At 44.8% G+C, this 26278-nt stretch overlaps 1 protein-coding gene across 2 annotated transcripts in view; it reads left to right on the top strand.

The window, feature by feature from the left end:
- Window positions 1-26278, top strand: part of SNX29 (sorting nexin 29) — a 596058-nt gene that overhangs the window by 210741 nt on the left and 359039 nt on the right. For both annotated transcript variants that reach the window (XM_064362489.1, XM_064362490.1), the window contains one exon: window positions 5948-6030. In XM_064362489.1, the coding sequence (XP_064218559.1) occupies window positions 5948-6030 (83 nt within the window). The remainder of the gene's footprint in view (window positions 1-5947; window positions 6031-26278) is intronic.

Raw genomic sequence — 26278 nt, 5'->3', positions numbered from 1 at the left:
TGACATTGGCTTGAGGGCTGTAGCTTTACAGGAAGTCTTAAAAGTGGGCAGTATGAGTCTTCCTGCTTTGTGCTGCTTTTCCAAAAATGATTTTGGCTATTTTCATTTCTTTGCCTTTCCATATGAATGTTGCAGTTCGCTAGTCTATAAAAAATCCTGCTGGGATTTGGATTGGGCTTGCATTAAATTTATAGATCAATTTGGGAATAATTGATACCTTAATTGTTTTGAGTCTTCTAAGCCGTGAACCTGGTATTTCCAGGTGTTGAGCTCTTTTTTGATTTCTTTGGTTAGCATTTTATAGTTTTCAGCATGTAGATCTTGGCCACATTTCGTTAGATTTATATGAATTTGTTTCATCTTTTGGAGCTATTATAAATGATTCTTTTTAAAAGTAATTTCTCTTCATTGGTAGTGTTTAGAAATACAGTTAATATTCACATGTGACCCTGCGTTCTATGATGTTGAAAACCTCGGTTATTCTGTAACCGTTTTTGTCAATTCTTGGGATTTCTTGTGCAGTCATGTCATTTGTGAATAGGGAAAGTTTTAGTTCTTCCTTTCTAACCTGTATGGGTTTTTTTTTGGGGTGGGAAGGGCCTTATTTCCTCAGCTAGAATCTATTGTGCTGAATAGGAGTGGTGAGGGAAGAATTGCTTGACTTGTTTTCAGTCTTTGGGGAAAATATTCAACCTTTCATCATTACGTGTGATGTGACTGTAGGATTTGGGGGTGGGTATTTCTTTTAAAAAAATGAAAAAGAAATACCCACCCCCAAATCCTACTCAGGCACACTTGGCTCACTGCAACCTCCACCACCTGAGTTGAAGCAGTTCTTGTGCCTCAGCCTCCTGAGCAGCTGGGATTATAGGCGTGCACCACCCTGCCCAGCTCATTTTTGTATTTTTAGTAGTGACAGGGTTTGACCATATTGGCCAGGCGGGTCTCGAACTGCTGACTTCAGGTAATCCACCCACCTCAGCCTTCCAAAATGCTGGGATTACAGGCATGAGTCACTGCCCCTGGCCTGGGGGTGGGTATTTCTAACCTTACCCTTAATACATTTTAAAAAGTGCTCTGTTGGAAAATTAAATAAAAATTTCCAATTTTATCATATAGAAATGAGCACTGTTAACATTATGGTCTGTATGTTTCCAGTGCAAACATATACCTCTAAATAGGCATAAGGGGTTATAGTAAATATACTTTGTACTCTGATGCATTCAGTTAATGGTATATCAGTCTGTTATAAATGTTCATCCCTGGAGATAAACATACATATTTATCATAACTTTGACAGTCCCATAGCATCCTATTAGAGGAGGATGTACTATAACTTTTCCACCCACTCCTACATTATCAGACAAATAATTTGTAACCAGTTTCTTTTATATTCACAACATCCTCATGTGTATGTTTTGAGACTTCTCTTTCTTTTCTGAATACAGGTTGCTAGAAGTGGAGTTGCTGCATCAGAAGGTATACAGTTTTGAGGCTGTTGATTCATATTCTCTAAAGCTCACCTGTGGCCACTGCTTACATTTATGAGATGCCTGGGGGGGTTGGAAGCAGAGGCTGGAGCTCCATAACTCAGGGAAAGTTCCTTAGCGTCTCTTAGCAAAACTAGCTGGTCCGGAGGAGCATGTTCACATCTGCACAGGAGTCTTAACCACCCAAGAGATTGTGCAGACCTGTGGTCTTTCTTGCTCTTCTTGCTTCTGTCTTGTTGAGGCTGACAGGCTTTGGGGGACATAGTTGTGCTGGGGTTGAAATCCCTGCTGGGGTGGGCTCAGCCATTATTTCTGTGTCTCTTTCACACATGCTCAGAAGGTTTCTGAGGACTTTCATAGGTCAAATGCATTTAATTATCTGATCAATTTCATGATCTCATGAGATGTCACATGAAAAGGCATTTTTATTTGATCATAATGGAGACTTATGTAGTGATAAGACCAGTAAGTTCTGTGTGATTTCTGTCTACAAATTCAAGTCCTGTTGGTTGCAAATTAGTCATTTAAATTCTGGGGATTATTTTCTTGGGATGGTAACATGCTAAGTTAAAAAAAAAAAAAAAACTGCTAAGGTGAGGGAAAAGCTCTCTAGTTTGCTGTGCTCCTGCTCCCTGTCCCTGTATCTCAGGCCTGGTTTGTTTTACTCATTGGCATATCCTGTCTGACTGCTGTGGGTCTTCAAATCTGTGTTCCATCCTAAGAGATGCTCTACGGCAAAGGAATCTCAGGAGCAAAAGTTACACAACAGTGGCATGGATAGAATTATATACACTGTGCCCTGGTCCATTTCCTGGTTGTGATATTGCCCTATAGTTACATAAGATAAACCTTTGGGGGAAACTGGGCCAAGGATATGCAAGACCTCTTGGTATGATCTCTGTTACTTCCTTTGAACCTACAGTTGTTTCAAAATAAAAATGAAAAAATGAGACCAGGTGCAGTAGCTCATGGCTGTAATCCCAGCATCTTGGGAGGCTAAGACAGGTGGATCGCTTGAGGCCAAGAGTTCAAGATGAGCCTTAGCAATGTAGGGAGATCCTGTCTCTACAAAAAATATTAAAGAATTAGTTGGGCATGGTAACATACCCTGGTAGTCCCAGTTACTCAGGAGACTGGGCCCAGGAGGCTGAGGCTGCAGTATGCCATAATTGTGCCACTGTACTCCAGCCTGGGAAACAGAGCAAGACCCTGTCTCAAAGCCCCCCCAAACCCAACAAGACTTAGTACATTCTGGGGGTCAGAGCCAGAGCCAGTTTCCTCTTGAAGTGTTCAGCATGCCAGCCAGATGTTTGAGTTTCATTCAGAGGGATTTCAGTGGTCCAGAGACCTGAGAATGTTAATTTCTCACAAAGTCTAACAAGTTTGCTGGTACAAAGTTGGCTGGGGTGAATTTGTGGCTCCTGAAGTTGTCCATCCAGTGGCTGGTTTGTCATCATTTTGATGGATGTCTGATTTGTTTTAGAAATCTTGGTTTCGTTGTGTTAGGTTTTTTTTTTCCTTTTTAGATGGGGTCTCCTCCTGTCACCCAGGCTGGAGTGCTGTGGTATGATCTCAGCTCACTGCAGCCTCTGCCTCCTGTGTTCAAGGTGATTCTTCTGCCTCAGCCTCCCAAGTAGCTGAGATTACAGGTGCGCAACACCATGCCCTGCTAATTTTTATATTTTCAGTAGAGACAGGGTTTCACCATGTTGGCCAGGCTGATCTTCAACTCCTGACCTCAAGCGATTTGCTTGCCTCAGCCTCCCAAAGTGCTGGGGTTGCAGGTGTGAGCCACTGCACCCACCCAGGTGTGATTTTTAGATGGAATCTTACTTAACACACTATTAAAAGATTTCTTCAAAACAGTAGAAAAGCGGCTATTTGAAGCATTTTAGTGCTGGTCACAGAGTTGAAGTTGAACAGGGAAGCTGGGGATCAGTCTGACTACTGTAAGCAAGTGACAGGAGACCTGGCCGCCAAACATTGACGTGGCTTGTGTTGGTGATGGGGCCCCTCAGAAAATGTTCTTCCATGAACTGTGGTTTAGAAATGTGTATAAATTGCTTTCTTTCCCTGGTTTTAAGATATGTGACTTGAATTCACATGTGGAGACTGGGAGTAGGCTGGGCTGCGGGATGATGGCTAAAGGAATCCTGGAAAACATGCTCTATAGTCTGACAGCTCAAGCCTGTAATACCAGCACTTGAGAAGGCTGAGATGGGTGGATCATTTGAGGTCGAGAGTTTGAGACTAGCCTGGCCAACATGGTGAAACTCTGTCTCTATTAAAAATACAAAAATTAGACAGACATGGTGGTGTGCGCCTGTAATCTCAGCTACTCAGGATGCTGAGGCAGGAGAATTGCTTGAACCCGGGAGGCTGAGGTTGAAGTGAGCCAAGATCACCTCACTGTACTCTAGCCTGGGCGACAGAGTGAGACTGTCTCAGAAACAAACAGACAAACAAAAAACCATGCTGTACAGTCCCCATCAGGGAAGATTTTCTCTGATAAATGTTTTGAGGGCTTGTTATTTAGTTTCAGACATTTGCTATTCATGCCACAGATGGAAGAAGTGCAAACACCTGTGGAGGCATCCATGACAGGCTTTGTCTAGGATGAGGGGATAACTAAGGGACTCCCTTGTGGCTTACTTTCTCCAGAGCTTCAGAGACGAACATAGAGTTCTCAGGTCTATGGTAGTGTCTGAGTTTGATTCTGATGTTTTTATCTGCCAAAATACAGCACAGAGAAGCAATATACAAAGAAAATGCTGTCGTTGTGGGCTGAGATGTAGTCAGATGCATTGAAAACAGACACTCAGCCCCAGGGATGAGCAATCTCAAGTTTTTCAACTAAGTCAGTGTTTCGCGTATCTATACCAGTGTGTGGTATTTCCATCCGTAAATAGACTGAGAGGCTTATTGTGCTGCATTATTACATGAGACAACCCAGTCTCAGAAAAATTGATACTATCCTGTCTTAGAAGCTCTGAATGTATTGGATTGATAGTGATTGTCAGAGCATGGAGGAATGCCTGAAAGGTATATACTAGGTTTTTACTATTGGTTACCATGGGGAAATGTTGAAGGAAACAGTAAACAAGGGAAAAAAAGCCTCAAACATTCACACAAAGCAAATCGATGTGAAGAATGTTTAATCCCCCCTAAAATTATTTAGAATGTGTGTGTGCACCTAGATAAATAATAGGATGGATATAAAAATGTTAATGGGGTTTATTTCAAAGCATTGGGGTCTTTGCATGTTTTTGCATTTCTTCTTAAATGTGTTCTGATTGGGTATTTTGCAATGAGCATTTTTATTTTTATAATCACAGAAGAAACTCAGTTTTCAGCTCTTTTCACTGCAAGGAAAGAAAAAAATATTATAGCACATTGAAAGGCACTTAGGCTGAAGACCTGAGGTGTAGGGGGTGGGGGCAGAAATAGAAAATGTGGAAGAGGTACTTCCCTCTGGTAGAGCTGATCGGAAATCAAGTCTGAATCTTAAAGAAGATGGCACAAAGTCCTCACTTGGGGGCAGGGAGACCTGGGTTCAGATCTTACTAGTATGTTTTACTGGCATCCTTGGTCAGAAACCTTACTCATCCAACTCCTGTCCTGTAAAATGCGGAGAATACTGCAGGCCATTGTGCATTTTTCTACTCAGTGAAGCATCTTTCCACTCAATGACAAATGAATGGACGAATGAATGGATGGATGGCATGCTTGATTCAGAGAGACATATGTAAAGTCTAAATACTGAACAAATGGCAGTTTTTTCCCCATTGGTCCTCACATTCTGTTGTCAGCCAGTGTACCTGGGAAGTAAATTCAGTAGGTGGGGTCCTGTCATAGCCTGGGTTCTGTGTTCCTTAGTGTAATCTTACATGGGGGTGGATGTGGACTTGGTCAAACTGCTTCTCCTTATGCCTCAGTTTCCTTATTTGTAAAATGAAGGTTGTGTTAGTGCTTCGGAAGGATTCAAGGAGATACCATACAAACACTTGACTTGATGCCTGGCAGATAATAAGTGTTTACTACATGTCACAGTTGATAAAAAGATTGAGCATTCCCTAGGGTGAATGCATAGTACTCAGTACATGCTTTTGTAAATGGAGAGAAGACTAGAGTTCCTGACACTGAATAAACACCTGATAGATGGGTAGCTTCAAACAGTCTAAGCACAGCCTGTGTCCATGTTCTAAATTTGTGGACACTGAAACCAATTGGTGCTCATCTGTCTCGTGAAAGAAAGTTCTTGAAGGCATTCTGCAAACATGCCCTTGGAAACACAGCCTTCTCCTGTGATGATCTCTAAATCATGAGAATATATTAACATTTAAAACATGCAAATTGTGTTTTTCTTTACACAAGTTTACTACCCACCCCCTCCCCTTGTCGTGGGTCCACGTTGTCACTTTTTAAATGTATATCTTTTAACATTTTTATACCTGCAGAGAAAACGAGGTGCTCAAAGTCCAGCTGAAGAAGTATGTAGGAGCTGTCCAGATGCTGAAAAGAGAAGGTCAAACAGCTGAAGGTGAGGGGGAACCTGAGCCCGAGTTGGGAGGGGCTGGGCTTTTTTATGAACACCCCTACCTGGCAAGCAGTAGACATTGAACATGTGATGAGTGCCTATGTGGATGGATTAGAATAATGGTGCTGCTCAGGATTCCAGAAAATTAATCAGATGGAAAAACCGATGCATATTCCTGCAACATGCGTAACTAATATTATAAGACTCATTTGCTAGACTATTAGCAACAGTTGTATTGATTTGTGTACTTAGGGAATTTTATGTCCAGAGTCTTGAGACACTTACGTGGCAATGAACCTTGTGGTATGATGAAGTCACAGCAGACTATGAGTGCAAGCAACAGAAAGCCAAGATGGTAGATAATCAGAGTGGCGGACTTAGGCTAATCACGTTCCAATCCCAGCTCTAGTTAAGTTTTCTAATCTCTCTGCACCTCAGTTTTTTCATCTGTACAAAGAGGTTGGTTGACAGTGCTTTCCTCATGAGGCAGTCCATGTGGACATCTTAGCATAATGCCTACCACAGTATAAGTGGTGGATAAATTTCAGCTATTGTTATTGCTACTATTAATCAGAAATTCCAGTAGACAGAAGAACAATCATGATGATCTCACCAAATGAGGTAGGGCCATGTACTGCTTCTAAAATCTCCTAAAATATTTCTCAGGGCAGCCTGAAGAAAAGATTTTTAACTCTGGCTGATGTGTTTTGCCAAAAGGCCATAACAAAATTTCCTTAAAGACAAGCTCATAGAGTGTGGCTGTTTTAACAAACGGTGGGCATTCCACATTCACAGATTTTTTTTTTTTTTTTTTTTGAGACAGTCTTACTCTGCTGCTCAGGATGGAGTACAGTGATGCAATCTCAGGTCACTGCATCTTCTGCCTCCCAGGTTCAAGCAGTTCTCCTGCCTCAGCCTCCCAAGTAGCTGGGATTACAAGTGTCTGCCACCACGCCCAATTAATTTTTGTATTTTAGTAGAGATGGGGTATCACCGTGTTGGCCAGGCTGGTCTTAAACTACTGATCTCAGGTGATCCACGTGCCTCGGCCTCCCAAAGTGCTGGGATTACAGGTGTGAGCCACTGCACCTGGTCGACATGTCTTCAGAGTCAACCAAACTGAATTCATGTTCACATGACTGCCTGACTGCTTGGAATTCTTTTCTTGTATGTACCAGGACATCACACTAGTGTCATGAGGGTGTTCTGAGGGTTTTCCAAAACAATGAATGCAGAGTTTCTGGTGTGGTACCTGTCGTATAATAAATGGTTGTTATTTTCCTGTGTGATGGAGACAGGATTGGATTGGAATCTGGCTGTGGCTTATTTAGTAGTAGAATAAAGACATGAATGTTTCTGAAGCTTGTGTATTTCTTTTGGTTCCCATTTGATCGGGATTAGCTTATTGGTGATACTATTTTATAACATGCCTTGCTTCATTCATATTTGGTGTGTTTCTGTGGTCATTCTGGGGGTTATCAGTGCAGAATTATTCCTCTTTCTCTGTGGGCTCATGCCCTTTTCATACAGATACTGTTATTAGGCCCTGAATTCATTTCATTATACAGAATTATTTATATGTTGGTCTTCCAAGTGTTTACATCTCATCTCTGTTTCCCCAGCAACTGGCTTTTTAGTCATTCATTACCTGTTTTGAATGAGTAGTATTTGTCTAGCCCTTTTACCCTTTCCAAGCAAGTTCAAATGCACTCTGATTTGACTCAGTAACCTTGTGATGAGTAGGTATTTTTCCATTATTTTAAAGTTTGTTATTAGAGGCTCAGGAGAGCTTGAGGGGCTGGTACATGTATCTGTGGAGGAAATGAACTCAGGCATTTTTCTCCAGACCTCTGATTCTTTGCATTATAAAGTTTTTTTTAACTTTACTGTGCAGAGGAATTGCCTGGGGAACCCAGGTCTTTCCAGGATCCTGCCTCTGGGAGTTACTCCAGTGAATTTAGGATGAGGCCCTAGATTAGCACATCTAGATATGTGACTCCAATGCAGGTGACCTGTGGACACCACCACCACCTTTTGTGAAATCTGCACATTACTTACACAGAACTTGGATTCAATACAAGACAAAGTGGGGTTAAAAAGAAACACCACTGGGCTTGCTTTTGATTTGAAAACCTCATTTGTACACACTGCATTTCTAAGTAGGAAAATTTTGAGCGTGATTCTCCCTAAGTGGGCCTATGGAACCTACAATGTACAGAATGGTTTTTCATGGCAGCTGAAGGTCCATTTCCCCAGACCCATCCTGAGTGCCCTGAGCCACAGCTGGGTATGAGCCATTTCAGGATGTAGTTAAAACACCTCTGACATGGATTAGAGCCGAGGTGGTTACGTACATACTGCAGCTTCACCCAGCAGCAGTCTCTTACTCTTCTTTCTCTTACCTTGTAATTCAAGACCATGTTACCTTCTCTGTGAGTTCTCCTTCAGTGGAAGGTTTCTAGGAAAACCCTCAAGTGTGGACATGTACCTGTGTTTCATTGTTGCTTGTGTAAGTCCTGCAATTTAATCCTTCTCTGACTTTAAATATTAGCACCAGCTGTGTGCCAGGCACCCTGAACAGCCTTATTAAAAGACAGCTCTTTGACAAATTGCCCACTGGCTTCAATAGTTTATTATCTAACTTCAACTGATGTCGTCTATTACCCAAAGAAATTGGGACTCACTCCTCAGCCCCAGCTAGTTACTGCCTCTGTTTGTTGAAAGCTGTTGAGTATGTATTGGCCAGGCTGTGGTGGCTCCTGGTGTTTGGGAGTTGGAGGAGCCAGGGGCAGAGAGTGGTTGGAGAGGGGGTAGTTCTTTCTCCATCTATGATTTCCTTGGTTCCCAGTGTTGGGGTGTAGCTTCTTAAACTCTAGGTGGGAACTTAGATGCACTTTCCGTAATATAAACCTTTTAGTTTGAGGATATATAAAGATTGTTTTTGTCTTTCGGAAATAAGTTGTTTATGACATTGTGAGCTGTCAGTAGGGAAAAGAGTGAACAGCCATTTAAGCCCCAAATGCCTTCTGGGTTGAATAGATTGCTGAGTGCTGTTCAGGGGTCACCACCTGCATTATTACATTCTTATGGAAAATGCCTCCAGGATTTAAACAAAACAACTTAAAATTAACTTTTAGAATAGACCTTGACAGTCTTTAATTTTACAAATTTCAGATTCCCACTCTCTCTCTCTCTTTTTTTTTTTTTTTTTTGGTTTGGAAGCCTGATCTAGTCCCTCAAAGAAAATAATTATTTAAGTAGCAAAATGAGGACTGGAATTTGGGTAGCTTCATTATGTAATGGAAAGAGTTTCTCCCCTACAATGTGGTCCATAAGTGATGTTGGTTTATTTGCCTCTCAAGTGCTGTTTTTCCTTGGTGATGTCAGATTTGTCCAAAGCTTAGACCTTTATTTGTGCTTTTGTGTGTCTCTCACCTTAGGGCAGGTTGTCCTGGTGCTCTTCCTTCAGGATTAGAACTTTGGTGTAAGGGCTGCCATATCCACGAGGAACTCGCCCAGCAGTTCCACTTCCCTTGTAACTCTTACTGGTCATTTGATCAATTCTGTTGTTAATGGTATTGGACACCCTCTCTCCTCTCCAGTGTAGGTAAGTTCACTTAAGGAAAGAGAGAGCAGGAGATCACTGTGAAAAGTCATGCTTTCATTTTGGCTTATTGCTGAAATTTCAAAACAAGATGTTTGCAAGTTGGCTTCCTGCTGGCAGAGGCCCCTTGGCAGCTCCCTGAGGGGTCTGGGGAGAGCAGGTGCATCACTTCAACCTTAGGGCTGTGTGAACAAGACAGGCTTATTAGGAGCGGACTCAATTAGCCAAGCACACAGACAGTGATAGACATCAGAATACTTGACTCAACACTAGTGAGACACAGGGCTGTGGGTAGACCAGAAGCTGTGTCCTCTCTCTTGCTGATGTTCTTGGGAAGCTGGAGTCTCACCTGTTGGTACTTGGAGAGTTGGAAGGGAGGAAGTAGTGGGGTGGTTCAGATGTTTAGTGGCATCGGGCCTGATGGAAGTGTGCCCAGCACTTGGAACAGGAAAGGTCTTTGGACCCTGGCAAGCTCTCACTTGGAGAGTCAGTTTCTGCTCTTTACACCACCTTTTTCCTTTAAAAATTAATTAATTAATTCATTCATTCATTCTTCTGCTCTTTACCCGGCCTTATTCCTTTAAAAATTTCTTCCTCCCTTCCTCTCTCCCTCCGTCTTTCCCCCTTCCCCTCTTCTCCCCCATTCCGTGGAAGAGAACTTTTTCTTTTTCCAGCTCATGGATTATTAGAGAGCCCTGAGTAGTGCCAGTTCTGCCGGATGTCAGTTGGCATTGAGGGAGCAAGGATGGCTGTTACATGAGATGCTTATATGTTCTGTTCTTATCATATAACAAGTGGTCAGCAAATTGTAACTTTGTTTTAATGTGTAATCATGGTTCTTCTCTTTCCCCCTCAAGTTCTCTATAAGAAATAGATGTAGGAATTAGACTAATGTGATCAAAATAACATTTTTATTACTGGCGGTCGATTGGAGACTCGGGCTTGACCTTAGAACACTGATTTCCGTAACTAGACCCGAGAATCTCTCCTGTGAGGTGTCAGTGGGTCTTCAGAATTACTTCTCATTCATTCAGGACCTAAGGGGAGAGAGTCCATGGGGGACCCTTTTTTTCTTTTTTTGAGACAGAGTCTTGCTCTGTTGCCCAGGCTGGAGTGCAGTGGCCCGATCTCGGCTCACTGCAACCTCCGCCTCCCAGGTTCCAGTGATTCTCTTGCCTTAGCCTCTGGAGTAGCTAGGATTACAGGCAAGTGCCATCATACCCAGCTAATTTTTGCATTTTTAGTAGAGGTGAGGTTTTGCCATGTTTGGCATGCTGGTCTCGCCCTCCTGACCTCAGGTGATCTGCCTGCCTCGGCCTCCCAAAGTACTGGGATTACAGGTGTGATCCGCCATGCCCGACCTGACCCTGTCTCTTAAAAAAAAAAAAAAAGAGGGAAATAGAGTCAGTTGTTACTCATTTATTTCTGCATTTATGGAGAGGCTTGTACTCCTAGGTTGCAAAAAAGAAAAAAAAACCCATGTTGGCCTTCTGCCATCCTGAACTTTACATAATAAATACGCATTGTCTTACGTTGCCAGGTTTGTGGTAATTTGTTATAGCAGCAATGGGAGACTAATACACACAGTTAAACAGAGCTATTAATTTTATCTTAGATGGATGTGGATGTCATCTTCATTTCATCATCATCCTTTGGAGATTGTGGTGGGAGGCTGATGTTACAAAGATAGGATTTTTTGGTCAGAAGTCCCTGGGTAGACACACTTGGTGCCTCAGAGGAGAGCTCCAGCTTTTGGTTTGTAGCCATACCTGGGTTGGGAAAACCTACCTTTTCTGCCCCCTGCTCCATGTGTTGTCTGCTTTTCTGGCCAAGGGAAGCCCTTGCCCCATTTGTGCACTTACCCATCTTGGATTGCTGATGCCAGCCCTGGTGGCCAGTGCCCTCTAGATATTGGAGGCGACATCTCTGAAGTTGTGTAGTTTGGCCCCACAGTTAGGTGGACATTGGTGTCATTCTTTGGGTGTGGTCAGTGGTTGGATTTGCAGCTGAGAGGCTGGTTACTCTGATGTTCCCACAGCAAGGATGTTCCTATAGAGGTCTTTGCTGCAGAACAGAACCACGCTAGGTGGTGGGCTTCTCCTGGACTCCTCCCAGGAGCATTTGTCTGACAATGGACTCTATGTATTAAAGAAGAAATCCTCCTGCTGGGGTTGGCCACACAGGACTCCAGAGAGACAGGAGTCTGTCCGTGTCACATGGCTTGAGTAACTTCCCCATCCACTGTGGGTAGTGGACATCTGTGTCCTCTGTGCTTGCTCCACTTTTCACTTGACCAGCGTCCTCTCTCACTGTCAGTTCTGTGATGTCGGTGGCTTTGTCCTCGGCCCTGCACTTGACCTCAGCTGGCTGACTCTGGCTAGATCTCAGGGCTTTAGTACACAATCAACAAGAATTCTTTCTTTCCTGTTGAGCTTGAAGACTGGGGCTGTTGTAGTCAGCTTGTCTCCACATGGAGCTTGGGAATGAGGCCATCACACAGAAAGAGCAGCTGAGCTGAAAGGCAGAGAGAAAGAGAGCTCTGATCGTGTCTTTAGGGCCCCTGAATCCAGCTGTGCCTGGCATGACAGTCCCACCCTGGACTTCTTGGTAATATGAGCAGTCATTTCACCAGCCTCCCTTGTTCTATTGTCAAGCTTGATTAGATTTCTATAGCTCATGTGTTCCATGGCAAATTATTACCTCTTTTCTCGATACAGGCCCGTCCATCCTTGTAAAGAGTGATTATTTCTGTGGAATTGTCTTTCCAAGTACACAGTGTTTGCTCCTGTGCTGTAAGGCTCTTCCTCCCACCTCCCCTGTTACTGGATACTCCACTATCATAACCATTCCTGGCCACTGTACCATAGTCCTGTTTTGTAGTGATGGATTTTAAAGCCGTGAGCTCTCCTGGGCATCCCCAGTTAATTAATCTGCAGTCAGCCCAGGGAGAGAGGGAGGAGAAATAGACCATTGCTGGTGGCCATCAAGATAATCAGCAGTCAGGGCAGGAGACTGAGTGGGAGGAACTTGACAGATGAGGGGGTCTTGGGAACAATTTAAAAAGTTTGCTCTCTGAAACACAAGAAGTAAAAAATTGGGAAGTCATCAGCCTGTCTGGTGTGCTATGTCTTTGCTGTGTGGTGTGCTCAGCAGTCCCCACTCCACATCTTCCTGTGGCTTGTGCTCTGACTGGGGTGCCAGTTTCCCTGGGGTGAGCTCAGTGATCCCCATACCACACCCTCATATGCTTCGTGCTCTGGCGGGGGTGTCAGTTTCCCAGGCGTGAGCTCAGCGATCTCTGATTTCACATCTGCATATGCTTTGTGTTCTTCCTGGGGTGTAAGTTTTCCCGGAGTGCACCCAGCAGTCCCTGCTCCACACCCACGTGTGTATGGTGCTCTGGCTAGGGTGTCAGTTTCTCTGGGCTTCCAAAGAATGGGACAGGGCAGTTTAGAAGCCTGATTAATTGAAGATGGATATCGTGGGCTGGATGATTCCTGGAGACTACAGTGTTTCAGGGGAGCTTGCAGCATAACTTTTTGTTCTTTTTTTCTGAACCGTTGCAGGCTTCAGGGCATCCCCACTTTCATGGCCTGCTGTTTCCACCCACAGTGTGCACAGAGGCAAAGATGTCTTTGTTTGAGGCAGTCTTCTTTGGTTGCAAGGAATAGCAATCCACAAAAGCTGGCTGGCTAGGGTATGTGTGTGTGTGTGTGTGTGTGTGTGTGTGTGTGTGTGTGTCCCCAGTGGAACCTCATAAATCCCTTCACTCTGCTGTTTAAACATGGAACCTCATAAATCCCTTCACTCTGCTGTTTACTGTTCATGGTTTTCCAGTCCTGATTTCTTGATGATGGCCTTCAGTGCTTGTGATCTGGCTCTTCCCTAAGTTCCAACCTCATCTCCCCCTACCCTCTGCCTTGCTATCTCCAGCCCAGCCACAGTGACCTTTAGGCTGATCCTCCAACACGCCAGGCTGGTTCCTGCCTCAGGCCCTTTGCATGTGCTGCCCCTCTATAGGGATGCTCTTCCCTGATCTCTGCATGGTCGGTTCCACCTTGCCATGCAGGTCTCCTCTCAGATGCCAGCTTCTCCTGACTGCCCTGTCTTACCTTGTGCTGCCTCCCTCATTCCATCTCTGTCTTTTATATTCTTCACAGCACTTAGCAGGCCCTCAGTGTATCTTGGTCATTAATTTTCTTGCTTGTTTCCTCCCTGTGTTCTACCTTCCAGTGTACAGTCCACAAGAGCAGGGATTTTGCATGCCTTTTTCCCTGCTGTGTTGAAAGTGCCTGCACAGTGCTGTCATGGTATGTGCTCTATAAATGTTTATAACATAAATGAACAAATCAAATAGGGGCTGTTGGCTGTTGTTGGATCTCATGGCCTTTAGTTGATTCCAGCTCCATTGCAGCTGCAGAGAGCCTAGCAGTAGACGAATTCATAGATCTTCCTTCTAGTGCCACCCAAATAATGTGGGGCACCCCCATGTAACTGTTTTTCAGTTGTGCCTCCAGCTGGATTCTCCTGGTCATGCGTGGCTTTTGCTTCTAGTGACCACGGTTAGCATTTCACCTTGACCCAGCCCTGGTTGCATTGTTTAGAGCTCTTGTGATGACAAGAATCATAAAATCTGATTTAATCTGTCTTAAGCAAATAAGAGAGAAGTTGAGGAGGATCTACTTTCAGGGATGGTTTGATCCAGGGACTTGAACAATATCATCAGAAGTTATTTTCTTCCTTTCTTCAGTTTCTCAGCTCTGTTATTTTTTCATTGTTGGGAATGATACGCTGATAAATGTCTAACTAGCTAGCTCTCTGGGAAAAAAAAAAAAAAGGCCCTGGTTTAGAATGTTTGCAGATTTCCATGGTATAAATCCTCCTGCTATGTCTAATTTCAAACTGCCAACATGATGTCACTGTCTGCAGTGTTGGGAAGAGACGCACACAGTGAGCTCCCATGAGTCAGCACACAGGAGCTGCCATACCTTACTGTGTGCTGGCTGCCTTCTCAGTCAGGTGTTCTCCTTGAGCTGGCAAGAGGTTGTCAGCAGCTGTAGCTTTAGTCTTTCTGGCAGTCCCAGCAGGAGAGGAGCTTCTCTTCTCTGCTGGTTTCTTTACTGTGTCAGCTTTCCATCTCTTCGCCTCAAACAGCAGTGGTTCTCAGTATTGGCTTTTAATGGAATCACCTGGGACATCCCGATTATTGGCCCCACCCAGACCCCAAAATCAGTAGTGGGACCTAAGAATGAGGATTTTTTTTTTTTTAAAAGCTTCCCAAGTGATTCCACTGTGCGTGTGCAATGTTTGGAACCACTGCCTTGGAGGATATCACTTTCCAATTAATGAAGTTCAAGGTCAGCAAATAAACTACAAATGTGCTGATACTCTGATTCTTGGCCAGCGGTTGACATTGTAAAGTAATTAAGGGTGGATTTTTCTTCTTAAATACAGATTTAGCCTCAGAATTTGTCTCTTCAAATAGGTACCATAGAGTTAAGAAGACCAGGGAGGCTAGGCCGGGCGCAGTGGCTCACGCCTGTAATCCTAGCACTTTGGGAGGCTAAGATGGGTGGATCACCTGAGGTCAGGAGTTCAAGACCAGCCTGGCCAACATGATGCAATCCCATCTCCACTAAAAATACAAAATTTACCTGGGCATGATGGCAGGGACCTATAATCCCAGCTACTTGGGAGGCTGAGGTAGGAGAATCTCTTGAACACGGGAGGCAGAGGTTGTGGTGAGCCGAGATCACACCACACTATACTCCAGCCTGGGCAAAAGAGTAAAACTCCATCTAAAAAAAAAAAAACCAGGGAGGTTCAATGGAAGGTGTTCGCCACCCCTGTGTGAGTTAACCCAGTGCTTTTACTGTGCCCCAATCCCTGGCTCCTGCAAGAATCTGCTGTGGGTATTAATTATATTTCATCTCTGTTCTCGAACCTTCACATTGCACTGCAGCGTGCTGCCTCTCACTGCTCATTGCGAAGCTGCTTTGCTGTTATGTTTGTCTCATGTGCCCCCATCACAACCACTTTACCACCCCACTCTTGGCTCATCTAGTCTCCTCTCCTGGAAACGCTGCTTCCTTTATGCTTGGTCAGACTAGATGTTGCATTTGTGGCAGGATCCAGCTCTTCACCTGTCACCTGAAAGAAATCGGATTACTTGTATCTTTCAGTTTCCTAAACCCCTGTGGTGCTTGCTACAAGCAGTAACTAGAATCTGGCATTTGCTTTTTGCTACCCTGGGTTATTTTGTGGTCACATCTTGTGTGGATGTGTCTACTCTGCTACACTGTGTGACCACATAGTGGGCAGTGTCTGGAACTTGCAGATTTTTTTTTTTTTTTTTTTTTTTAAGCAAGTACACAAAAGGTGCTTAATAAAAACTTGCTACCAGTGTCTATCCAAGTGACTCTCAGGAGTGATTTCGGAGTAACGGATGTTGATGTCGATGGAAACAGCATTCCCTGAGAAGGGAAGCAAGTTTGGGGGAGCAACATTTCATATGACTTAAGAGCAGGGAGCTTATTATTATCATTCTTCTTTCTTCCAGAAGTGACCACACCGCTCTGCTCACATTCCATTGATGAGGACTGGTCATGCAGTCCCACTTGGGTGCAGAGGGGTCTCAGAAGTGTTCTCTCTGGCTGGATAGCTGCTTTGCACAAGAACTCTACCCAGTGGAAGGGGAGCATTGAGTTGTGGTGGCCAGCCATCTCTGTGGTCCCTGCTGGGGCACTCATTCAGAGGCATGTGGTTTCCATCCTCTCATTCATGTGTGTGGCTCTTCAGAAAGAGACCTGATTCCCTAGATGCTTACTTTGGGGTTGTGCTCTTGGAGTATCAGAAGGAATGCCTGACAGCTTGTGAGGGTCTGTGGTAGGAAGGGTGTCCAATAATGTGCTAGAGACATGTCTCTGAGATATACTAAGTCACTTGGCTAGGTGTGGTGGGTCACACCTACAACTTCAGCACTTCGGGAGGCTAACCTGACGCAGGATGATTACGTGAGCCCAGGAGTTCCAGACCAGCCTGGCCAATAGCCTTCCGTGAGCCATGATTGTCCCACTGCACTGTAACCTGGATGACAGAGCAAGACCTCTCTCTACAAACAATTTTTTAAAAAAAATTAGCCAGGTGTGCTGGTACATGCCTGTAGTCCCAGCTATGTGGGAGGCTGAGGTGGGAGGATAGCTTCAGCCCAGAAGATTGAGACTACAGTGAACCATGATCATGCTACTGCAGTCTAGCTTGAGCTATAGAGTGACCCTGTCTCTTCAAAAAAAAAAGAAAAAAAAAAAAGAAAAGAAAGAAAGACTGAGTCACTTGTTACTCATTTATTTCTGCATTTATGGAGATCTTACACTATTAGATTGCACCTTAGATATGTACTTAGCTTTGTTAGGCGCTGTTAGAAGTCTGTTCTGCACAGGCACATTATGTTGTCATTTACACTGGAGGTGCCAATTGTGGTGGAGAGACCATGTTATAGCTACCCCTTCCGTAAGGTGCTTTTGGCTTCTCCTGTAAATCTCGGTTTAGTAATGGGAAAAAGAGGGCTTTCATAAATTTAGTTGTTTATTGACAAACAGGACAGGCAGGTACTCCCTATGAAACTCACGGGTTACAGGTGGGGTCAAGTACTACTTTCTAGCTCTGACAGTTTGGAGCCCAGAGAGACGATGGGCAGGTTGTGGACTTAGCTGTGAGATTCCAAGTCTGGAGATGAGGGTGCTGTGAACAGAAACGAGAGAATCCGGAAGTGCCGTGGTGGGCAGGGTCATGTGCTGTGCTGTTCTTGTCCCCTCTGTTAGCAGCTGTTGATCATTGGTGCTGAAGCTTCAGAGTATGTTCTGGTTCTTTTCTTTCCTTTTTTTTTTTTTTTGAGATGAAGTCTCACTTTGTCACCCAAGCTGGAGTGCAGTGGATGATCTCAGCTCATTGTAACCTACGCCTCCTGGGTTCAAGTGATTCTCCCACCTTAGCCTCCCAAGTAGCTGGGTTTACAGGCATGCACCACTGCGCCTGGCTAATTTTTATGTTTTTAGTAGAGACAGGGTTTCACCATGTTGGCCAGGCTGGTCTCAAACTCCTGGCCTCAAGTGATCTACCCGCCTCAGCCTCCCAAAGTGCTGGTATTACAGGCATGAGCCACGGCGCCCAGCTTTGAGTGTTGACGAGTTTCAGTGACCGCCTGCTGTCCTCTCACTCTCAAGCTCCAGACTTGGGACCAGATCCTGGTAGGGCTCAACGGCTCCATGGCCAGGACCTGTGGGTGGCTGAAGGGATGCTCCTGGGCCATCGGCCGTGTGTCTGACTCCTCTGTAGTTTCATCAGGACCACTTAGGAGACGTGAGACCAGCAGCGTCCCCAGCTGTCTGCTGCTCAGCCCTCCTTGGTCAATAGCATGAGTTAGACCTTGCCTACCTGCTGCTCTGCACTTGAGTTAGGCATTCCTTGTTTGTGTGTTGTCCTTAACAAGGTGGCATGACTTTAGGATGCTGGACCTCTGTTTTTGTTATCGAGGCTGAAGATTCACTTCGTAAGAGCCTGCTCATCTCACTCTGCGTGGCTGAGAAGTGTAGCCTGCAGTGGCGGAAAGAGTGCGGACTTTGGAGTGGAATCCGTTTGGGTTGTAGTTCTGATTTGTCTTCTGTCTGTGTGCATATGCACCTTTGACATCGGCTACTTTCTGTCTACTTAGTAACCTGTGCTTTCTTTGGGGAACCCTCTGTCCAACCCTCAGTCCATGTGGCTTCTGTGGGCCTGTCCCATCCCTCCACCTTGTCTATGTCCTGGACACACAGGTTCAGGGTGTGCATGTGTCTTGGTCAGAGTCAGTCACTGCTGTCACAGTGCTGCTGGGGTCTCAAAGTGGGAGTCACATGCCCTCACCTCTCCCTTCCTCTCCTCTTTGCTCTTTCCCCTCCACCTCTCTCCCTCATCCCTTCCCCCTTTTCTCCCTCTCTCTCCCTCCCTCTTTCCCTCCCTCCCTCCCTCCTCCCTCTCGCTTCTCCCTCTCCTTCCCTCCTTCCCTCTCCTTCCCTCCCTCTCTCCCTTCTTTTCTCCCTTTCTCCCTCCTCTTCTCTCTCTCTCTCTCCTCTGCTTCTCTATCTCTTCCCTCTTTTCTCTCTTCTCTCTTATTTCACTCTGCCCTGGTCTATTTTGTATTTGTTTTAGGGGCTAAATCTCAAGTGGCCTTTACCTTTTCAAATACTAAGTTTATAAACAGAAGACCTCATAGTTGCTCTTCTTCCTGCTTGAAATGACTGCTTTCTGGGCACTGTTTTCACCTGTAACCCTGTTCTGAGAAGTAATTGAGAGAATTAGATGTAAAGTTCTCAACACAGCCTTCGGTGCAAAGTGAGGCTTCATAAGCTGTTGTTCCTACCACCTCCTTCACTCTTTACACAAACTCCAAAACCACTGGCTGGTTTGCGAAGTTAAGTTGTTTGCTTTGTGCGGAGTACAAGGTCAGGGCATCGTTTCATTCATTCAGCCAACACTGATTGAATCATAGAGTACCAGGCACAGTTCTGGGAATACTTCAGGTCCAAGGAGACCCCTCAGGTTTAGTGGGAGAGATGGACACTAAACATGTAAACAAACAGGTAATTCCAAGTATGCATTCTGATACAGCTCAACCTTTTCCCACAAGGCCTTGTAACCATCTAGAGAAATCCTTGGTTGACAGATAACAAAAGATGTGTTCATTGGGCACCTGTAATGTGCTGGGCCCCATGGGAACTTCTTCCCTACAGCATTCTTCCGTCTAACAGCTCTGTGAGGATGGGGTTGTTGTCTCCATTTTATGGATGTGAGAAACCAAGGCTCTGAGTGGTAGGTGTGCTGAAGCTCACTCTTTTAGTCAGGGTTCTCCAGAAATATTGACTAATAGTGGGGTGTGTGTGTGTGTGTGTGTGTGTGTGTGTGTGTGTGTAGACAGATCGAGGTTGATTTATAGTTTAAGGAATTAGGGCCGGGTGCAGTGACTCATGCCTGTAATCCCAGCACTTTGGGAGGTTGAGCCAGGTGGGTCCCGAAGTTAAGAGATCGAGATCATCCTGGCAAATATAGTGAAACCCCGTCTCTAATAAAAATACAAAAAATTAGCTGAATGTGGTGGCATGTGCCTGTAGTCCCAGCTACTTGGGAAGCTGAGGCAGGAGAATCGCTTGAACCTGGGAGGCGGAGGTTGCAGTGAACTGAAATGGTGCCACTTTACTCCAGCCTGGGCAACAATAAATGAATGAATAAATGAATGAATTGACCCCTGTGATTGTGGCATCTGTTAACTCCAGAATCTGCAGGGTGTGTTCCTATGCTGGAGACCTAGGGAAAAACTGATGTTGCACCTCAAGATCAAAGGTCATCTTGGGGCAGATTTCATACATCCTCGTGAGACCTCCTTCCTTCCTCCCTCTCTCCCTCCCTCCCTCCCTCCCTCCCTCCCGCTGATGGGATGAGGCCCACTCTCATTATAGAAGATAATCTACTTTCCTGATTACACTGTTAATCCCATTTAAAAAATACCTTTACAATGATGTTTAGACTGGTGTTGGATGAAATATCTGGGTACCGTGATCCAGCTGCACTGGCACATGAAGTTAATCATTACTGTCATCCACCTAGAAAGTAGCTGAGCTGAGATTCCTACCCAGATCTGTCTGCTAAATCTGGTCTTTTCCGGCACTTCGGAAGTTTATTCTCCCAGATGTGTTCTAGGGATAGGGTATGCTGCCTCCCCTGGGCCTCAGTGGTGGTGTGTGATGAGCTAGCCCAGAGATGCCTGCCTATGTGGGGCAGCCTCTGTTTGACTGGCTAGCGTGTACCATGTACTTGGTTCTGAGAAAAAATGCACCCCATTCGCCTTTTCCCCCTGGAGACTGAAATCTGATCATTTGCCATGAGTCTCAACAGGAGCTGGGTCAGAGTGGGAGGGGCTTGTAACTGGACATCAGGGTCGGCACAAAGCAGAACCATTGACTTACTGCTTTACTGAAGCAGTAGACTGGCCATGCTCTCTGTCCATGAAGGCTCCTTTGTCTGTGGTAGAGAGAAGCCATTGCCTGGAGGAGGAGCCTGGAGAAGCGTTAATAGAATGGGAGAGGAAAGGCAGGCACGGGGCTTCCAGTTGGAGGAAGCTGGGTCCAATCCCAGCCCTGTCAAGATTATATATATATATATATATATATATATATATATATATATATATATATATATATATATATAAAATGTATGTATGTATGTATGTATTTATATGTTCGAAGGCCATTTGTACATCTTTTTATGAAAAATACCTGTTCTTGTTTGGTTACTTTTTAGTGAGATTATTTATTTTTTTCCTTGCTGATATGTTTTGAGTCTCTTGTAGAGCCTGTATATTAACCTCTTGTTGGATGTGTACTTTGCAGATATTTTCTGGAGTGGATAAAGAAAATGTGGTTTATATACACCATATAATACTACTCAGTCATAAAGGGCTGGGCACTGTGGCTCATGCCTGTAATCCCAGCACTTTGGGAGGCTGAGGCAGATGGATCACCTGAGGTCAGGAATTTGAGATCAGCATGGCCAATATAGTGAAATCCCATCTCTACTCAAAATACAAAAATTAGCTGGGCATGGCAGCATGCACTTGTAATTCCAGCTACTTGGGAGGATGAGGCACTCCAGCCTCGGGGACAGAGTGAGACTCTGTCACGAAAAAAAAAAAACAACAAACCCCCAAAACAAAAAAAAATTAGCCAGCCATAAATAATCAAATACTGTCTTTTGAAGCCACTTGGGTGGAACTGGAGGCCATCATCCTAAGTGAAGTAACTCAGGAACAGAAAAATGGCACATCTAACTTATAAGTGGGAGGCAAGCTGTGGGTACACAGGGACATAAAGAGAAACATGAGGGACATTGGAGATTCCGAGTGGGGAGGGGAGGGATGAAAAACTCCCTTTTGGGTACAGTGTACACATTGTTCGAGTGACATGTACACTAAAAGCCCAGACTTCACTGCCACACAGTTCATTCATGTAACTGAAAGCCATTTATACCCCTAAAGCTATTGAAATAAAAAGGGAAAAAAATTGAAAACAACATTGACTTTATAGAATTGTTTATAGTTTAAAAGTGATGACACACGCAAAGTATCGGGCAATGGTTGATGTTGTCCTGGGTTGGAAATGCATTTAGGAGAGTGTCCAGGCTGTGAAATGTCACAGCACATTAGCAGACACCTGTAAATTAGTTTCTCCAAGTGGATGAATAATTAAGATGAGAATTATAGGGCAAACCTTTGCAAAAGCTTTGCAATCCATTATCCTGACAAAACAGTATTTGTGTGATTAGCCAGTTTCCTGACTTTTTTTTTTTTTTTGAGATGGAGTTTCACTCTTGTTGCCCAGGCTGGAGTGCAATAATGTGATTCCGGCTCACTGCAACCTCCACCTCTGGGGTTTAAGCTATTCTCCTGCTTCAGCCCCCCGAGTAGCTGGGATTATAGGCACATGCCACCACACCTAGCTAATTTTTGTATTTTTAGTAGAGATAGGGTTTCTCCATGTTAGTCAGGCTGGTCTTGAACTCCTGACCTCAGGTGATCCACCCACCTTGGCCTACCAAAGTGCTGGAATTACAGGTGTGAGCCACCTAGCCCAGCCTCCTGACCTTTAAATAAAACCCTGTACATGTATCCACAATACCCAGCTCTGCGGCCACCCCGAATTGCAAGGTGGGCTGGGAAAAGTGGTGCTTATTTGGCATGTAAGGAAGGAGTGACAATGAATGCTGGGTAGGCAGCCAGGAGTCCCTGCTTCTTCTGGTGGCCTTCTAGGAGGATGAGGCTGATGGAGTTAGGGATGGGGGGATGGTAAAGTCCCCTCAAGCCACCCCTTTGTGCCCCACTGCTGGGAAAATGTCATCAAATTTTGGGCCACAGTTCCAAGAGGATCCAGTCCCAGGTTCGGGAAGTTTCCATTGTCTCTCTGGTGACCTCTATAAGGGGTAACGTTTTATTTGTTCAACCTGATTTCCTGCCTGGCAGGAGGCTTTCCCTTCCCAAATCACTGCAAATGAAATTCCCTGGAAATATCACGTATCAATTCATGATTGTTGTTCATTGTATTTTTATCGCTTGGTAGGAAACAAAGACCTAGAAACACTACAGGAGCAATTGGAGTGCCTGAGCTCCCTCCTCAGAAGCGGCGGCTAGATTTATATTTATGGTTGTCGTCGTTAGCTTTTTGGGGCTGTCTCAGCATTGTGATTATTGGTGTTGTTTGTCAATCATCTTTTGTTTTCAACTCCTCTCCATCCTGGGAGCTGACAGGTGATTTGTTTTGTAAAATGCCACTTTGATTGTGAAAACTGCTCGGTTTTAAGTTTGTAATTGTAGCTATTGTAAGGGAACTGGTCATTTTGTTTTGCTCGAGTGGGTAATGATGCCATGGACCTTGGTGGAGAATGACTTGCCTAAATGTTTGCTTTTGCTAGGACTGAATGGAAGAATCGGCACCCTGTACAGAGAGAGCACCTCTCTCCTTGCCTGGGGTTAATTCACTGGTTTATGGTTTCAATTGCATTCTTTGCATTTCAGTAGAAATAGACTCCTTCCTTGTCCTCTCTGTGGTATGCCTTCTATTTACTCTAGAGTCTTAGTGATGCCTGGCACCACATTCACCTCCAGATGCCCCTGCTCCAGGAAGTCCTCCGTGATTTCTCTGCCATGACTTTTCCTAGTTGGTCATTCCCAGGTCTATTGCTACCTATTTCATACTTTAAAAATGTAATTTCTTTATTTAGTGACAGAGTCAAGAAACAGTAGCCAGGATATATGCTCATGAGAGTAGGGACTGATTTTGTTTTGCTACTGTTGTGCACCTAGCTTCTAAAACAGGGCCTGGCACCTGGTGGGTGATCAGTAGACATTTGATGAATGAATGAGTGAGTGAATGCATGAATGCGTTTGTTGAGCACCCAATAATAATAATAGCTAACATGGATTAAGCACCATCTGCTACGCCCTGTGCTAACTGCTTCATGGGAACTGTCCTGTGAAGTGGGTACTATTGTCCCCATTTACATGGGAAAACTGAAGCTTAGAAAGGTCAGAGACTGGCTGGGCACGGTGGCTCACACCTGTAATCCCAGCACTTTGAGAGACTGAGGTGGGAGGGTTGCTTGAGGCCAGGAGTTTGAGATTCCATCTCTCCAAAAACAAAGAACAGGGCCGGTGGCTCACGCCTGTAATCCTAGCACTTTGGGAGGTCCAGGCGGGTGGATCACAAAGTCGGGAGAGAAACCCTGTCTCTAATAAAAATACAAAATTACCTGGGCATTGTGGCACATGCCTGTTAGCACAACTACTGAGGAGACTGAGGCAGGAGAATCGCTTGAACTTGGGAGGCAGAGGTTGAGGTGAGCTGAGATTGCACCACTGTACTCCAGCCTGGGCAACAAGAGAGAAACTCCGTCTCAAAAACAAAAACAAAACAAAACAACAGCAACAACAGCAAACAAAAACAAAAACAACAAAAATCGGAACAAGTATACTGGGGTCTGTGTGCGTAAAGTCCCATCCATGCACTGTATGTAAGTATTAGATTGTTATCATCAAGTGCTTTGCTCTAGCTGCACAGCTGGGGAGTGGCAGGGCCTAAATCTCTGATTTCCTGATACAGAAGTGAGTAATACTCGATATCTACCCACCTGGAGCTCATAGACTGGGGTGACTGATTAGGCACAGGAACCTGGGCTCCAGAGGGGAGTACCTGGCCTTTCCTGTTCAAAATTTCTCCCAGGCATCCAAGCCAGCGAGTGGAACAGGCAGGCAGGTGGACCTTGAGTCCTGTGATGCCCTAGTTGGGTGTACTTAAACAGAGTTTCTGGGAGGCATTTGAGGTACGTGCTGTACCCAGAATTTCCCCCCTTGCCAAGCTCCCCCTTACCCTTTCTTTCTGTTTCTGTCCTCATAATCTCACTATTTGGGGAAATGAATTCCTCCAAAACACCCCCTTTCCTGCAGGTGCAGCCAATTAAGCCAAGCACGTCTCTACCTTTAATTACTCTTGCCCTCATTTGCATCTGGCTGGCCTCATTATAGTGCCATTTGCAGAGTGCAGGGGTCCTACTGCCGGCCCATCAGGAGTGGTATGGTCACAATTGTGGGGACTTGCTTCTGTGGTCTTTGCTGCCTTCTGAGCAAAATGAAGGATTTGGAGTATACAGCAAGCAGGCATATACCCCTGGGCCAGAAGCAGCCTGCGGAACTCATCATGGCTTGCCTTAAATTGTTTTTCAACAATAAGGTTATTCAACAATAAGGTTGTTGAAAAACAATTTGTGTTTTCCTTTTCCTTATTAAAAACCCCAAATTATATTCATTATAGAAAATTAAAGTAGATACAAGAGAAAAAGGAGAAAATATAATTTATAAACCCTCAAGCACTGTTAACATTTTGGAATATATTTTTCCGGGTAGGTATGACACTTTGCTGCAAACAGTCTTGGGAGAAGGATTCCCTGGCTGAAGTGCTTCATGATGCCTCCCCAGACCTTTTACTTGACACATGGACTTTTTATGTGCTCAGAAGAAATCTGATGCTGCGTGCGTGCGCACGCATGCGCACACACACACACACACACACACAAATAAAGCATTGGTAGGGAGTTCAGGAAAATCAGGTAATGGTACAATATGAGTGCATATAACATCAGGCACCTGTCAGCAACCAGCCACATGTGTCTGAGATGACAAGAAGTCAGGTTTGATGGGCATGCAAGCTCTCCACTGTCTAGTCTCCTTCTTCATGTCTTCCTAAGGAAGGTAAGACAGCATTCTTTATGCAGCCTGGACTGAGAAGCCTTATAGCATGAAGACTTAGGCCATGGGTGCTGGTCCACAAAGTTCTAGCTCTGCCTTTTGCTAGCAGTGTGACCTTGGGCACATTGCCTGCCCATGCGCCCTCCCTGCTCCACCCTCCCGTACATTTCATTTTGGATCACTGCTACTGCTAAGTCTTCAAGTTAACGAGTCTTCTCTTCACTTTGCTCTTGACACTTTCATGAGGCCACAGCTAGCTGTAAAGGATGCTGGGAAACATAGTCTCTTTGTTTTCCATCTATCTGGCCAAGTACCCAGCAAAAATTGCTGATTTTCTTGCTAAAGAAGAAAAGAATTGCTATTAGGGGACACCTGCTGGGCTTCTTTTGTCTTTGTTTTGAGACAGGGTCTCACTCCATTGCCCAGGCTGGAGTGCAGTGATGTGATCATGGCTGACCTCAGCCTCAACTTCTGGGCTCAGGTGATTGTCCCATCTCAGCTTCCAAAGTAGCTGGGGTTATAGCCCAAACGGATAATTTTTTGTATTTTTTATAGAGACAGGATCTCACTATGTTCCCCAGGCTGGTCTTGAACTCCTGGGCTTGAGTAATCTTCCTGCCTTGGCCTCCCAAAGTTCTGGGATTACAGGCGTGAGGCACCATGCCCAGCCCTAACGCCTGCTGTTTCTGCCACACTTGTTTATTAGCTACTGTGCTTTTGATGAGCCACCCGGGAGGAGGTTCTGGCTTTGCTAGAGTTACAGTCTTGAGGGCAGTTCAGTGGAGACTTGTGAAATATGGTCTCTATTCAACACTTTGAAAGCT

The sequence above is a fragment of the Aotus nancymaae genome, unplaced genomic scaffold (genome assembly GCF_030222135.1).
Source record: "Aotus nancymaae isolate 86718 unplaced genomic scaffold, 86718_ANA_hifiasm-v0.15.2.pri h1tg000049l, whole genome shotgun sequence".
In the NCBI taxonomy this organism is placed as follows: domain Eukaryota; kingdom Metazoa; phylum Chordata; class Mammalia; order Primates; family Aotidae; genus Aotus; species Aotus nancymaae.
Note: the sequence above shows the minus strand (reverse complement) of the source record. Positions and strands in the feature narration are given on the sequence as shown.